Raw genomic sequence first — 15,011 nt, 5'->3', positions numbered from 1 at the left:
GACAGACAACCTTACAAATACCTTATCGACACGAAGATTGATGAAATTTTTTTACGCTGTTTCTTTCGTTTAATGTTTTTGTCTGAATATGTGCAGTATGCACGCGGTAGCTGGCTGTTGATATGTAGGAATCGCCAAGCTGCTATAGGATGAACCGCAAAACGTACATACGGTACGCAACTTCTCCATGCCTGTCTGCTGGAAAGGGAAGCGAAAAAAGAGGTACGTTCACATCGCTCGCCTCACGCCACCGGGAAAAGACAAGCTAATCTGATCCATACGCGATTATATTTGTCGTTTCGTGCGACGGCCTGGTAAATGTTCGCCCCGTGCCAGGTGAGCAATTAGCGCTATCGCCGCTGCTGCATTACTACCTCCTTGCAGGTTCAGACAGTGTGGGCCGATAACAATAGAATTGCAATTAATTGTGCAAATAATTATGGAAGTGTAAGACCGCATGTGCCTGGAACAGTGGATCCCATGATTGTAAGTGTTTCACCACGACAGCTTTGCCGTCATTTTCTCTTCTGATTGTTGTTGATATGGAACGGCACACGAAATAGTGTCTGGTGTGATAATGTGGCAGGAACGAATCGTGATTTATCGCACGCCTTCTGACTACTGAAAAGAGCCAGAAGGTGTACGCAAAGAAGGACAATGTTAGTCTGACGACATCTGAACTTCTGATTTAAATGGGCAGCGTCCAAGGGTTTGAATCAGCGGCATCTATGCCTAGTGTAACGAGCGGGACGGGCGATATGTACGCTATATAAACATATAGCAATTCGTCATGAGTAATCAAATTTTAGCTGTGTCACAAGCTGAGCGGCAACGTCGATAAGTGCAGACAGCAGTGGGAACAGAATGGAGAACAGACGCTTCGACACAATGAAGTATGACTTGACATGGGGCCAAAGCAAACGTTATTTGATAATTTTGAAGGCTTTCAAAGCAAGCGGTTCGGCGTTTCCAGCGCAACTTTAACACATATTCGTATTTTCTCTATTCCTGTAACTCAGGAGAAAAATTGATATCGATACAATAACTTTAAACGAGAGTGCTTTAAGGCGATCACTTGTATAAAATACAGTGGGCAAGCAAATGTAAAACAACACATGTAACTGTCTAATGTGTAAAATATCAGCATCATGCATAATAATGAAACGGACAAACCGAGCAACAGCAATAGCTGCGACACTTGAGCTGGATAAAATGATCTACATATTAATCAGATCTATGTTAATTAAGTATCTGAACGTGTTCTCGACCCTTAGTTTACGTTTTCCTGGTTCGGATCTTTCCCTAACCAGGATGAGTGATCCACTTATAATGTATGAAATATGGACCAATTGCAGTATCCTACATTTACCTTCAAAGAGTCGCTCTGTGAAAACACAACCAAAGTTAGTATCTCTAACTGTGCATTCGCTCACACGGGATCGATAATTACTTCAAAATGAAGAAGTCTTTCGAGCGCGCCCGCTTAAAAATCGAAAAGTCATTATTCTTTGTCTCTCCTTTTCCGAGATCATAATGTGGTCCCCCACAGCTAGATGGACGAGCAGCTACTCAAAAACGACCCAGAGATGCTTTGAACTATCAGGTATCCCCGAAACCCGTGGATATAGCACTGCTGTTTTGATATCAGAAGCCAAGTTAAATGAGAACAGGCGAAGCAAGTGATCAATCTCAGTCAGTCTGGCCTGGTACGTTAAGCTGCCATTATATAGTGCAATCATATTGGCAGAGCTAGCCTCGAGGTGCTTTCGAAAATGTTAGGCTGGCTGCAGGGCATTTTTTAAAGTAAGATTATTTTTCTTGACGATGGCATCACGAAAAGGAGGAACGTTAAACAAACAAACAAACACCGAACGGAATTAGCACGAAGCGCCAATTTTAACTGGCTACTTCACATGCCTTAATGTGAAATCTGAAGAAGTTTTCGTGCATCAGTCCAAGCCGTAACCGATCTCAACAAATTGTTGTTGATTGTACTATATAGCATCCCTCTTGCCTTTGCGTAGGTTTTTGACAATGTACAATTTGACGATGATGCGATAAGGCATAGATTTGTAAAGCAGTAAAATTGACTGCTTGTGGTCGATTTGGTATTGTTAATGATGTCTAATGCGCTAAATAATGACAGGCCGTGATAGAGATAATCCTGCACTCACGGGACCTCGAGAAGCAGGTACAATAGGGCGTTCAGCGTTTCCAAGACCAAAGCATAGAAAACAGGCACAAAAGTGAAAAATGGAAAGATAATATGTTTTACTCTATTTCAATCCCAGAGAGGGAAACAAGCAACTGAATGTAATCGTTAGAATCACGACACGATTCGCAGTGTATGGTCTCCATCACAATATCATAAACGAAGTGACGGAGCCATGGGCCCACTGTATCATCCCAGCCAGTGTAGCCTAATTAGATGAATTAACCCATTTGCAAATTCTAGATAATTAAACATGTTTATATAGATATATATACAATCGAATTGGACAACATAGTTTATAAGGTCTAATAGGGTTACAGAGATTAGGCGAGTGTCCCAATAATAAACGGATATATAGTGAGGTTCTAATAAAGGAGATTACGAAAAAACAAAGGGCTGTCGAGAACGTGATGCGGTTTAAAGGCGCCGGGGGTCATTAGAAATAAATTGGATTACCATTTAATTATAGTTAAAATAACGCAATCATTCTGGAGATTATTCAAGTAAGCGGTCATTGTTTTAACAGTACAATGACCGGGGCGCACAGGTTCTATATACTAACATATATAATTGTCAAGTTACACTCTCAAACGTACCTAGCTAACTTCAACTGTGCCGAGTGGTAACGTTTCCCTGTTAAACAAATAAATAATCAATCTTTCGCTGCCATAATTGAGTCATAATAAATAGAAACAGTTAGCCGCGCCATGAAAAGACAATCATTGTAGATAGATACACAGTAGTAAACTATGAACTATTGTCGGTCAGTGACTTCCGAACTATCCCGCCAAATGATACGAGTCTAGTTTTTGATATTTCGAAACGTTACCTTGTGGGCAGTATGACAGTATGATGATGTACCATCAACAACAAGCACGGCTATTCCGGTAACAGCGATTCACTGCCACCGACCATTCAACAACGACAATCAGAAAAACGTAACGCTAACCTTTAACACGAATTCAATCAGGTCATCTAATTAAATTCGAAATAGTGCCTACATGGGGACGAGGCTTCACGACGCTGACGGGAACCCTCAAGTTAGCTAGGTCGACTTCGGAACATTTACAAATCTATAAAAGCAATGCGTTTCATCAGCGTGTCAGTCAGAGTGTGGCGTCTCTATATGGGGAAACGTTAGCAAAGGAACAGCACCAAACGACGCCGACAGATGGGTCGACGATAACCATACGTATTTTGACCACAGTTGTTTTTTTTTAACGCAACGTCCGTTTGGTCGATTCAGTGCAAACCCACTAATGAGTGAGTGCACGATACAGTTAAGAACTTAAGTTAGCTAATGAGAATAATGTGTGCCCCGTGCCAGAAGAGCTCACCTTCCTTTTTAAATACTCTCATAAATTCTATCAAGTCTCGAATATAACGGACTGAAATACACACAGGGTAGGCGGGGGCTTTTTAAATAGATGTTTCGCTAAAAAACTGACCAGTTTATCCCCAATAAAAGCAACGAACTCGCTGATCCGTTAATATCCGTAACGCATATTAATATGTACAGTCAAAGCAAAAGTATGGAAGACGGCTATTTACGTCACTCAACGACGTAAGTCGGAATACCACACTTCGTTGAGCAGCGACGTTTACAGTTACTATTCACGAACACGAGCCCGTAATTAACAGTCACCCTTTGATTAGAGCCAATATATTTTTCAAGGTGGTAATAGAACAAACAATAATGGTTTTCTCGGACGTCGATAAACTTCTTTACCGCTAAGTGCCGAGACTAATGTAAAAGTAACTTACCTTGACCAAATGGTTAGATCGTTGGTCCGGCTGAAATGCGTGGTTATCGAAAATACAAACTTCACTATGTTCTATAGTATTCGTTTCAGCTGAGTGGGTTAAACTTAGCAAGAACTCAGATTAGATAATTCCTAAAATAATCACCCTTAATTCTTCAGTTTCGAAACTGAACTACATAAAAACCTTATATAGGTGCCTGTTGTTGAAGACAGTGGTAATAAAAGTCGTAACCCAATTCATTACCTAGGTATTTAATGAATTTGGCCCAATACTTTGCTATGCTATTTCATAGTTGAAGGTCCGGATTCTAATCTTTCTGTCCCTAGAAACGTGTATTTTGACCCAACTATGCCCTCCTGTTGAGAAGTTTTGTGGCTGTATCAAAAAAGATATTGCCATTACGGGAAAAATTCAAAGCACAGAGAAAAGATTGGGCCTGCACTGTTATAACACATAATACCTTGCTTGGCAGCGAGTTCGCAGTTAAGAGGGCAGGCAGATTTTAGAATGGACAAACAACGAAATAGGCAAAAAAAGAAAGTGTACGTGAGGGTAACTTGTGGAAAATAGTAAATGTGCAATTAGTTCAATCAAGACCTAAATAAGTAATTGGACCAACTATATGTTTGTGTGGAAAATGGTTAAAGAATAATGCATGGATCGTGTATTCTTTTCATCTGACGAATATTATATAACTAGACACATTTCTATATAACAATGCTCGCATGTACAAAGTGCGACAAAAATAGTTTTGCAGGTAGAAGTCTAAAATAAGTTAAAAAACAATGGGCCTGTACCTGAGAAGAACTAAGTTTACAGTTCATACAGCATCTGATTAGACTGGAAAGTAATTTCATTCCCTAACTGAAAGCATGTACTTCCTTCAAGCGCTGACTGATGTTATACCTTTCAGTAGGCCTACTTTCACCCTACTCTGTATATATATGTTTCTAGTTTATTATATCTGTCCTGTAGTGTATATCATAGCGGGGTCTTGAACTAGCGGCCCTTTGTTCAAGCCCACCAAACTCCTAGTTTCAATGTTTATATTATACTCATATGATGCATATTTAAAATTTCACAGTATTCATGTGCAATAGAAATATTAGATACAACTAATTATTATAACCGCAGCATGCAATCGGTAGCAATGACTTTGGAATATCTCTGTGGACCTCTGGCAAAACAAGGCCGGCATTGGACCTGGCTTCTTGTACCTCGAGTTAACGAAATCATCTGTTGCTATGCTATACTATACTATATACGTTATATTCCATTTAGCTGTATACTTAATTAAAGGCTTGTATGATCGTTATAAGTACAGGTGGCACGGGTTAGATAGAGCCACCGAACGCATACGAATGGCATTCGTGATTTGTTATTTGAAGCAATAAAAGAAACGCCACTCTACTGTCTTTTACATCATTCATCAACACATGAATTTTCAGTGAACTAGGCATAATCAAGCTAGCACTTCATTTCGTTAACACGTTTCCAAAGTTCGTCGCTTCGATCACCGCGCGGTTTTTTGAACGAATCGATTTCCGTCGACACATTCGCCACAGGGTTTGGCAAACCCAGAGCATTTGAAAAGGGATAAATTGCATAAGTAAGTCGGGCCTGAAAAAAACGGACAAAGCTTCCGTGAATTCATCTCCAAATTTACGAACGAAGCGAAGATAACAAACGCTTCACGGCTACGCCTTCTCGCTCTCTTCACACTGTCCTGTCAGTTTCAACGGGAAAAAGCAAAGCGGGTCGTTTGCCCGCTGTCTCGGCCTGCTAAACCTGCTGGGACAAGGACAAAGTCTGTTCTTGAGTAGCAAATTTGGCTCTCAGATTTATGTGTGCGAAAATGCGGTACAGGCCGTCGGGAAAACTAGCTAAAGATCAGAATACCTACCTAATTAACCGTCGTTTGATGGCTGACCTTACGCGTGCAGTATAGTTTCATTGCTTTCTACTGGTTTCGTTGTATAACAGACGCCATGTGTAATATTGATTTGTTCCGTATGTATTTACATTAAAATACAAATAATAAGCCCCATGTGAAGTGTGTATCGTGAACCGAACAGGACGCCAGCGGAGATGCAATATTATTAGCTAGAGTGTGCCCGTACAACAATTTGATTGCAGTCTTCGCTGGAATATTTCTAATAGTTGTTTCAACTTAGCACTGTTTAGGTTTATAGAGTAGATACAAGTTTAGAAAATATCTGTACGCGGCTTAGAATCAAAGGTAGTCAAAAACTTTATATGCGTTAATATATTTATAGCGACCTTATTGTCTCCATTGCCAACTATCTAGGTATTAAAAGGTCGGCAATTTCGTAAACATAATCCGTTTTAGTTCACATTTCATTCGGCTTTAACGCAAATTTGGATGACCGTAATCTAACGTACATGTGTAAATCTTCTTTAAGCTCTTTGCTTAGAAAAGAAAGTAATAATATGTCGATCTGCGAAAAAATTACGGCTGGTCGATCACTGGAGTAATGTAGAGGTTATAATTAAACGACGGCATATTTAAATTTGCCTGTTCTGATTGATGGACATATATGAGCTCTATCGTAGGTGAATCACTATGTTCCTTTGCACTTTCATCCATAGAGTTCGTGTGGCTTCTGTTTACATACAGGAGAATGCTCGGAGATATAAAGTCACCGGAAATGAAAAGGATATAGCCGTTTTTCTGGTGTATTTCGTTATAGAGAGCACTAGTACTATGGTCTAATTGTGTATTCCACTTCAACACTGCCCATATATAGTCATTTGTACGGTAGGGTCAGACGGATCTGTCCTATAGCGGTATAGGCTACCTGTTTCCAAAGGCTCGAATGTTCTGTAGGGGCATCATTTTGTATGCTGTCGAGGGTCACTGTACGTGCCTAGTCGGCCATAGGTACAACGGTTAAATAGTTTCTGATAGCCTCCTTTATTTGTTGTTGGTAAATTAGATTCACGTTACCACGTAATCTTTTGGTAAATTTACTATATTCCGTAATTCAAGTCAATATCCAACCACAAGTAGTAAAACCGCAGAGCAAATAATCTGTATTCACAGTCCTTTTCAAAATAATTTTTTGCCCAACATTTTACTTTAATTTGGAATCGTTTTATCTTCTGTCTTATATTTGCAGAGATTTTTACTTCGAAATGTTTATTTTTTTAATTAATAGCAATATGATTTTATTACACCAAATCGAACTCGACATAAAATAACATGGTCCAGTCAAATCGTTAGCCATAACGATTTGTAAAGCAAAAGGAAACTTTCTAAACTGTATGTAAAGGGATGGATATGGACACATCGAAAAACCCCAGATCACGGACAGAGTCTAATAGATGCTTCTCATCCGGAGAGTGCCCTGTTACGGTGCCTGATGTTCTCGATATTCCTACGAAATTAACTTTGACAATTTCTCCCAATACGAGCCAAACAACGGAAACTATAATACTTCTATTAGTTGACGATGGCTGACATTAAATATCTTTATAATTATACATTTGTATTGCAACCGTTAACTAAATAAGAACGTACGCGTTTCCACGGAACAGCTTGAGCTAGCAAAACCAATCAGCTCTATACAAGTAAGGTTAGTACCGCCGGACTAATTTTCATTTTAAAATTTTTTGAAGGATTCATGAGCCTTGCTAGGTTAGTAATAGTTTCGGACAGGGTTGAAACGCGCACAACACTTTTGTTTATCTTTGTTTTACTTTAAGGCCCAGAAATAAAAAAAAAAATAGATCCAGATAACACGGATTCTAAAGGCAGAGGTATCATATGCCTTAGGACAACGTTTTAGCAGCCTTTCCCAATTATATTAAAAATAAATTATTTTATCTAAGACTTTAATCTTCAAATGGTGGAACCAAAGGCCTTTTAACAAGTTCAGGACCTGTGAAGGATCATCAAGGCGTTCGTATTTTACGATAACAGATGTATTATTATTATTAGATATTTCTCCCCGCAAGAGGAGAACTACGGAAACTACGACTTAACGCTTATTCTGTGACTTTACCATGTCGCAATATATCTATTCCGCAGCTCGGTAAAACAAGCGAGTCCCTGGCTAGGACGCACTGGACAAAACCAAAGGATTTCGAGGAAGAGACCTAAGGCCTAACTAATCTCAAAATACTTGTCTTCAACATTCTCGGTTTTGAGAGAATGACACAAGACAGAAAAGAACGTAGCATCTATTTGTTCAGGAATGGCTTAAGCTATATATGGGGCACTCGTTCAGGTTCATAGCAACAAAGAAGGGAGAACCTGCGACTTTGGCTTGATAACCGAAATACTTCGACCGTATGCAGATAAAGACTAAATAATTAAAAAGATGGATTAAATAAAAAGGAGATGTGCGGTTTGTTAGGCTCTATAACACAGCCGACAAACAAACGACTTGCTTAAATTGTCTATTTCGAATGCGTATTGTTATTGCAGCGGGTGAAATAAGGGGTGACGTGACACGCCGGGACGCTCGTTAAAAGTAGAGGGGTGCGTTAAACACAATACCGCTTATATCTACACTTACAAAAGATGCATACGGATATGTTACGCTACAATATTAATTGTAAACGTAGTTCAAGTCGTATGCAGTACCCTACTAACTACCTTAATGACAGCACGATATGTACTTAACTTGAAGACCGAGATAAGGCGTGGATCGACATATCCCTTGGAAGTAAATCAAATATAAGGTCCGCGCACCTAGGCGAGTTTTTTTCTATTGTGTCGTATTACATTTGAGTAGCATTATAGCTAAATGGACATTATCTATAATTAACATTTGTAACCACTATCATAGACTTAGGTATTGTTGTTAGACAAACTCATTTTGTGTGTTATAAAAAAATTATATGTAAGAGTGGGTTTTAATGCGGTAAGTGCATTACCCGTGCTCTTTTTAATTATTTCATGTAAGAACTTCAGCCTCTCTTCTGTGGCATTTTGATTCATAGACTGCACTGTGTGGCCGTTGGCGCAAGATGCTGGCCATTTACGTACTCCAGTGGCTATAATTTTTCGGACCTCATAGCGAACTAAATGGCACCGTGCAACTGACGTTCCGGCCTAAGGAAAGACGAGCGGACCTAATAACAGCGTTTATACTGGGTCTGCTGTTTTCAGAGGTAATTTATTACATGCATTCGAAACTTTTCCTGAACAGTCATTTCATGACTTCTACTGCCGTGCTGCGGTCAAAATATGCTGAAGGTGGCCTGAGCTAAAATTCGTCGGCCATGAAATTTTCAGACGTACCTCAACACACTGGTCACATCAAACCTTCACACATAGGCAAAGATGTTGTCGTTATCTATTCTTCGTAGCGTACCTGATATACTATTCCGATTCGAAATTTAATAGTAGCAGGCCTTCTGTTTACACTTAGTCGCAGACATTTGTGATCATACATTAAACCTAGTCGCTGTTTCCTCGAGATGGCGACTAAAACCTTCAGCTCTCCCTCTGCAAAGCCATAGACATAAGTGGGGGAGAAGCTTGATAAATGGCATTACTGCAACCAAAATGACAGTCGATAAATTACGTTTTTACATGAAGAATATAATCTTTTGTTTTTAGGACACGTATGAGTCGTGCCTGTAGGCTCACCAATGAGTCGATTACTATTTCAGTACCCGCTACGCTTTAGTGGAACAAAAACTTTAGTCAGTTATGTTGCCTAAAACAGAATATAATCGTGAAAAAAAGCTTGGCCTACGAATAACTTCTGAGCGAATCGAAAGAACCGAATTGAGATTAAAGAATATACATTTTAAAAAAGCCTATGCCAGTGAAGTCACCTCCATTCAATCGACAACAAACAAAAAAAAATGAACAGTAAAAGTCGATTTACTTTAATTAAGGAATTTGTAACATATTTCTTAAATGTTTTTCCAACACATAGAATTTAATTTGTCCAAAAAAAATGTGACTGTATATGAGATAGTTTTTTCACAAGACGATCTAGCAATTCAAAGACTGCGCAATATATTCATCACTGAATAAAATCAGCATTTATAGGGTTGCTTCATCACACTTTTGAAGTAATCTTTAAATATCTTCGATAAGATTATTATCAACATCGGTCCTTGACTGATCCTCGGCCTGGAGTGACGCATAGCTTCCGGTTTTAAAGGTAAGTACAATAAGGTGAGCGCGCTGGCTTTTTGGCATTGTTGGGATGTGAAAACAGTTTTTCTCTCGTAGGCGACATCTCTTTCTTCCAAGTTAGACCGTAAACCATCGAACAGCTCGAGTTATGTTTGCCATCTTTATCTTGTGTAGATTGATACTTTCCTGTAAGGGGATTTCTGGGAAACCTTTTGCATTAATGTCTAGATTCATATATGCGACTTATGCCAAACTGGCATGAGACCAGTCTCCGGTAATACCTTAGTGGGTAATATATTTGCCTGCTGCACTCAGCGACGTTGCGGCCTAAGTTTGAACCTAGGCATGGATACACTTCGTTGCGTGCTGGGAGCCAGCCATCTGGTGAAATGTCTAGCGGCGACACCGGACGACAACCTCAAAACACAAAGCCGTATAATACTAGCCTTGCTAGCTACCGCTTCAGGTAGTATCGGGGTAAGTACTCACACTTTAATAATCTGCTGCTGTAATCGTTCGGCGAAAAAATAACGAGTTTCACGTTTGTTTTATCACCTCTACCATGTACCTCCTAGGCAGCATATATATACGTGTATACGTATATATGGATATACAATACTTTTACTTCGGTCAGAAGTGGTCGCAGTAAAAAAAAGCAGCCTGTTGTGCGAAATGGTGGCGCAAACTAAGCTGGGTGACCATTCTTCATCCAACGCTGTTACTCGTTACCGTTAGTTCTTTCCCTCCATCTCTCGCAAGCCGCATCATCATTTCAAAACAATCATTCTGTCAGAGAACGGTTCCCGCTCAGCTACCACTTGGTCGACTGTGGTGCTCCGCCGTCTTGCTTTACTCAGTTGCTATTTGTTTGGCCTTCTCGCTGAATCGACCCTCCCCACTTGTCGCCTGCGAGCGCGTATGTGATCCAGTCAGTGCAGGTGTCGCCACTTATTTGTATGACATTTCAAGGTATCGGCCCAGAGGCAAAAAAAGCTGTAAAGGGTTTTCGTGCTCCAGTAACCAACCGTAGCGTTCTCACAGACCGACGGCACGTCAGACAGCAAGGACAGTTTTTTTGGAAAATAATTGTACATGCTAAGGTCAACAGTGCAGTATTCGACAGTATAGTGTTTGTTCATCGACGCCCGAATACCGTCAGGAGCTGCGCCGCGATAGTTGTTGCTGTAGTAATGGCGGGGCAGTTCTGACCGCGACGTCGACGTCGACAAGATGGCGCCCCATGCGTTGCGATAGATAACACGTACGAAAATATCGACGAGCGGTTAACCCCTCGGCAGCTTGCGATACAGGTGGCATGGTGATCGCTAGCCCACCATCAGCTTCTCCTTCAAGTAATAGACTCCATATTCAGGAAAAATGTGTTTAGGTAGGTTCGTGTTTGGTTTTGTCGACAGCCCGTGATTGTGCGATTGGCTGGCCACTCATTGTAAACAACCGAGTAGCTCATGTCGAAAGATTGTATCGTTATCTGTTATTGTGGTATGACAGAACGATCGGGCAAAGAGTCGCAGAGTTCTTTTGTGTAGACGTTCAGTGCGATCGTGAACTTTGTTCGATGCCTGTCTCGCTGACCACAACAGTGTGGTAATAGGATCTACAACCAAAAAGAGATTCAAATGAACTGAAGCTACATTATTCTAGAGCAATAGCCGGGTGGGAAAGTGTAACCGAGAGCGTCGACCAGACATTACAGACATTATTACTAACACAACAGGAATTAGTGTGAAGAGCGATCGGAGTGTGATTACATTACGAACTCTCGGTATCTTCCACTCTCGGGCGGCAAAAAATAGAATATCGACAAAAATGCTGCTAGAATCCGTTGGCAATAAAAATTCATGCTTTAAAAACGGTGACGCTAACATCTGACATTTAAATATGTGATTGGGGAGAATGTGTTTAATACGAGAAAAAGTATTTTGCGCGCTCATTGATATAGCGTTCCAGATACGCGCTGCATGCTATTGAAGTGTTTATATGCACAGTAACCAATTGGCAGATGGGAGATCTTGTATACGGGACGCTTTTAGCACAGCTTCGCTCGTAACTGCTCAACGCTAGCGCTTATGTTCTGTTCTGGCACCTACAACCATCTCGAAACTTTACACACTGTTGACTTTACCTTATGATTACCATTGGCGCAAGATGTCCGTCGAAGACCGATTCAACGCCGCCGTGCAGATCATTCGAAATTTGCCAAAAAATGGCAGCTTCCAGCCGCCATACGCCATGCAACTAACTTTCTATTCACACTATAAGCAGGCGACTGAAGGTTCATGCAAAGGTTCGCGGCCATCTTTCTGGGATGTTGTTGGTCGGGCCAAATACGATGCCTGGAACGGACTCCGGTCGATGACAAAGGAAGAAGCGATGGAGAAATACGTTAGTGAATTCGTGTCAACAATCAAGCAACTTCAGTGCAAAGCCAGCCCCGAAGAAGTAAAAGAGGCACTGTCGTACTCCGAACCAAAGCATATCGCCCTTTTTCGACCGCTTCTCGGCGACATTACGTGTCTTGACAACGTACCCAATGAATTTCACAAGCTAGTTGGAGATGGCAATGCCGCTGATGACGCTGAACGCCACTCGGAAGATGACATAGAGAAGCTCGATGGCGATCACGATACGGACGGCGAAGACTATTCCGATACGTTCAATCATGTCCAGGAGGACGGTCCTGGCCAAGCCGAAATCGTCAACGGCCATTCAGTGCAGTATCAGAATATGAAAAATAATAACAACAATAATAATCACATCAAGGCTGGCGGTGGTGACCCAAACAGTTATCCTCCGCCGCCCATTGCCCCGTATATGGGCTCTAACAGGGAACCGTTTCCAGGGGGCGGAGTGCCGCCGGTGTCGTCGTCGAGGGGTGGCTGGATCGCAGGGGAGTCTTCGTTAGGCTTTTCTGCTGGAGATTCGTTTACAGCGGAAAGAGCTCCCAGCGGTGGAGGTCGACAACCTAATAACGCCGACGCATTCAGCCGAATACAACCAGTAGATAACCTTTCATACGCAGTCGTACGTCTTCAGTACACAATGGATGAGGTAGTCCGACGCCTGGATAACCTCGAACGTACTCTACAGGAACGCCGACGGGCAAACCGTTGGTCGCTTCTAGGCGGAATCCAGCCACATACCCTTGCAGCGATTTTACTTTGGCCTGTGCTCGTACAATTCGTGTTATACCTTCTGCATCGACGGAGGTTGCGACTTCGTCTTAAGTAAACGATGATAAACAGAATCTTAATTCTTTTGTCACTAGTATATACTTTGCACGCCATATGAACAAAGAATAATTTCGAAGGAAAGTTTTGTCCGAAAACGACACCCAATCATGAAAAAATTATTGTCCTTATGAATATATTTTCGTAAAACACAGACGTATTTGCCAGAATGGCGATATACCAGCCAGTCATTGTTAAGTGCGGTACAGTGAAACAGTGTCTATATGTTATCTCGGAGTCTGTTCAAGGCAAATTTAGCCACAGCGCAGTGTGATATGAATAAGCAACGAGAAACAAAACACTATACGGTGCGTTCTATTTTGCCGTTTAAAGATATCTACAAACGCTCAGCGCTCAGTTAAGACCAACTCCAAACAACAAAGCTTTCATTCAAGCTCGTATGAGCTATGATGATACATCGATGTTTTAACGGCGGTGACATGAATTGCCAGGGCATGCCAAAGCGGCCAAGATTGATCCAACCCACTTTTTGATGACCGCTTAAGTTTTTCACAAGCTCATTATTTCTTCGAAGCACCAACAATAACAAGAATAGGGCCAAGAACACTGCTAAGCAGGAAAACGACCGCCCTAAACGACTACTAAAATTTTATTATATTCCATTGTGTCTCTGCTGTTCGTGGAGGTTACATATATACCCACAATGCCGATGTGTGCATTTCTAGACTACAAAGTGTCCCTTCAGCCAGCGGGAAAATACTTTTCCCATTAAACTACTATAGGGACTAATTTCTCTATCTAAGCCAGGCGAACGCGCTGTAGAGGCTGAATGGATTTAGCACATTTAACTTTCAGAAAAGGCCCTTAACAACTAATAGGCCTGAAAAATATATTATATTCATACATTATAACTACTCTATATATGAGTAGTTATAATCTTAAAATGTATGATTAATAATAAACACTACCACGACAAAGATGAGTATCATTTTTAGAGCAAGGAGGATTGAGCTGAATATTAGTATATACTGCGCTGCTTCTTTTAGTTGAGCATTACTATAAATGACATAGTAGTAAAGATAGCGAAGTAAGATGACAAAGTCCATGATCAGAACGGCTCCAAAAATATGTCTTCTTTGATATGCTAGCAACTACTTAGATGGAGAGAAATGCTGCAAGATGTTTCAGTTAGTGGCTCCTAAATACGAGATAATTTGTGTGGACGGAGCTATACGGATGGAACTAAATACAATGAGAAAATTATATATACCTTACTACTTTTGGAATAAATCTGCGCTTCTACAGCTATTGACGCGCATTATGTTGTTTCGTGTTTAGTGACGGCGATGGCCGAAACTGTACACCTTAGATGTCTATGTTCTTATTTACAAGCCTTTTCGTGATCGTTTTCGACTTACAGATAAATTGGTACCCGCTAAAGATTTGACATTTAATACACGCAAACCGTCGAGATGTGAACTAAGTTTGAGTTTAAAAAGGCAAAATATTGAGATTCACAGATAGATACATTGAAACGTATCTATACTCACTATATGGAAAAACGGGCCACTCACTATGTGGAAAAAACGACACTCTAAGCTGTCTTTCACTTTTAATCCCAAAGGCGGCACTCCTTGCAAACAATCATTGTATTTCTATTTCGACGAAAAGAAGAATAAAAGATTATATACTATATATTCTATTA

The 15,011-nt window shown here is 40.7% G+C and overlaps 1 protein-coding gene and 1 long non-coding RNA gene across 5 annotated transcripts; both read left to right on the top strand.

The window, feature by feature from the left end:
* Nucleotides 1-287: 287 nt before the first annotated feature.
* On the top strand, nucleotides 288-15,011 carry LOC147758232 (uncharacterized). Of its 4 annotated transcripts, none has more exons than XR_015319342.1 (4): nucleotides 288-486; nucleotides 8,427-8,480; nucleotides 8,916-9,115; nucleotides 13,679-15,011. It is a non-coding gene; the product is annotated as an uncharacterized LOC147758232 (long non-coding RNA). The 4 variants fall into 4 exon arrangements; XR_015319341.1 differs by having other exon boundaries at nucleotides 292-486; nucleotides 8,945-9,115; XR_015319340.1 differs by lacking the exons at nucleotides 288-486; nucleotides 8,427-8,480; nucleotides 8,916-9,115 and adding an exon at nucleotides 9,125-10,574.
* Nucleotides 11,483-15,011, top strand: LOC111255294 (uncharacterized). Its single transcript, XM_022817097.2, has one exon. The coding sequence runs from the start codon at nucleotides 12,264-12,266 to the stop codon at nucleotides 13,344-13,346; it is 1,083 nt and encodes a 360-aa protein (XP_022672832.1). The 5' UTR covers nucleotides 11,483-12,263; the 3' UTR covers nucleotides 13,347-15,011.

The sequence above is a fragment of the Varroa destructor genome, unplaced genomic scaffold, assembly GCF_002443255.2.
Source record: "Varroa destructor unplaced genomic scaffold, Vdes_3.0 BEIS01000001.1, whole genome shotgun sequence".
Lineage (NCBI taxonomy): Eukaryota > Metazoa > Arthropoda > Arachnida > Mesostigmata > Varroidae > Varroa > Varroa destructor.
The sequence above is the reverse complement of the archived record's forward strand: the minus strand, read 5'-3'. Positions and strand labels throughout refer to the sequence as shown.

Bases quoted from the DNA above. Each gene is read 5' to 3' on its own strand.
- LOC111255294 (XM_022817097.2), top strand. From the start codon at position 12,264: ATGTCCGTCGAAGACCGATTCAACGCCGCCGTGCAGATCATTCGAAAT.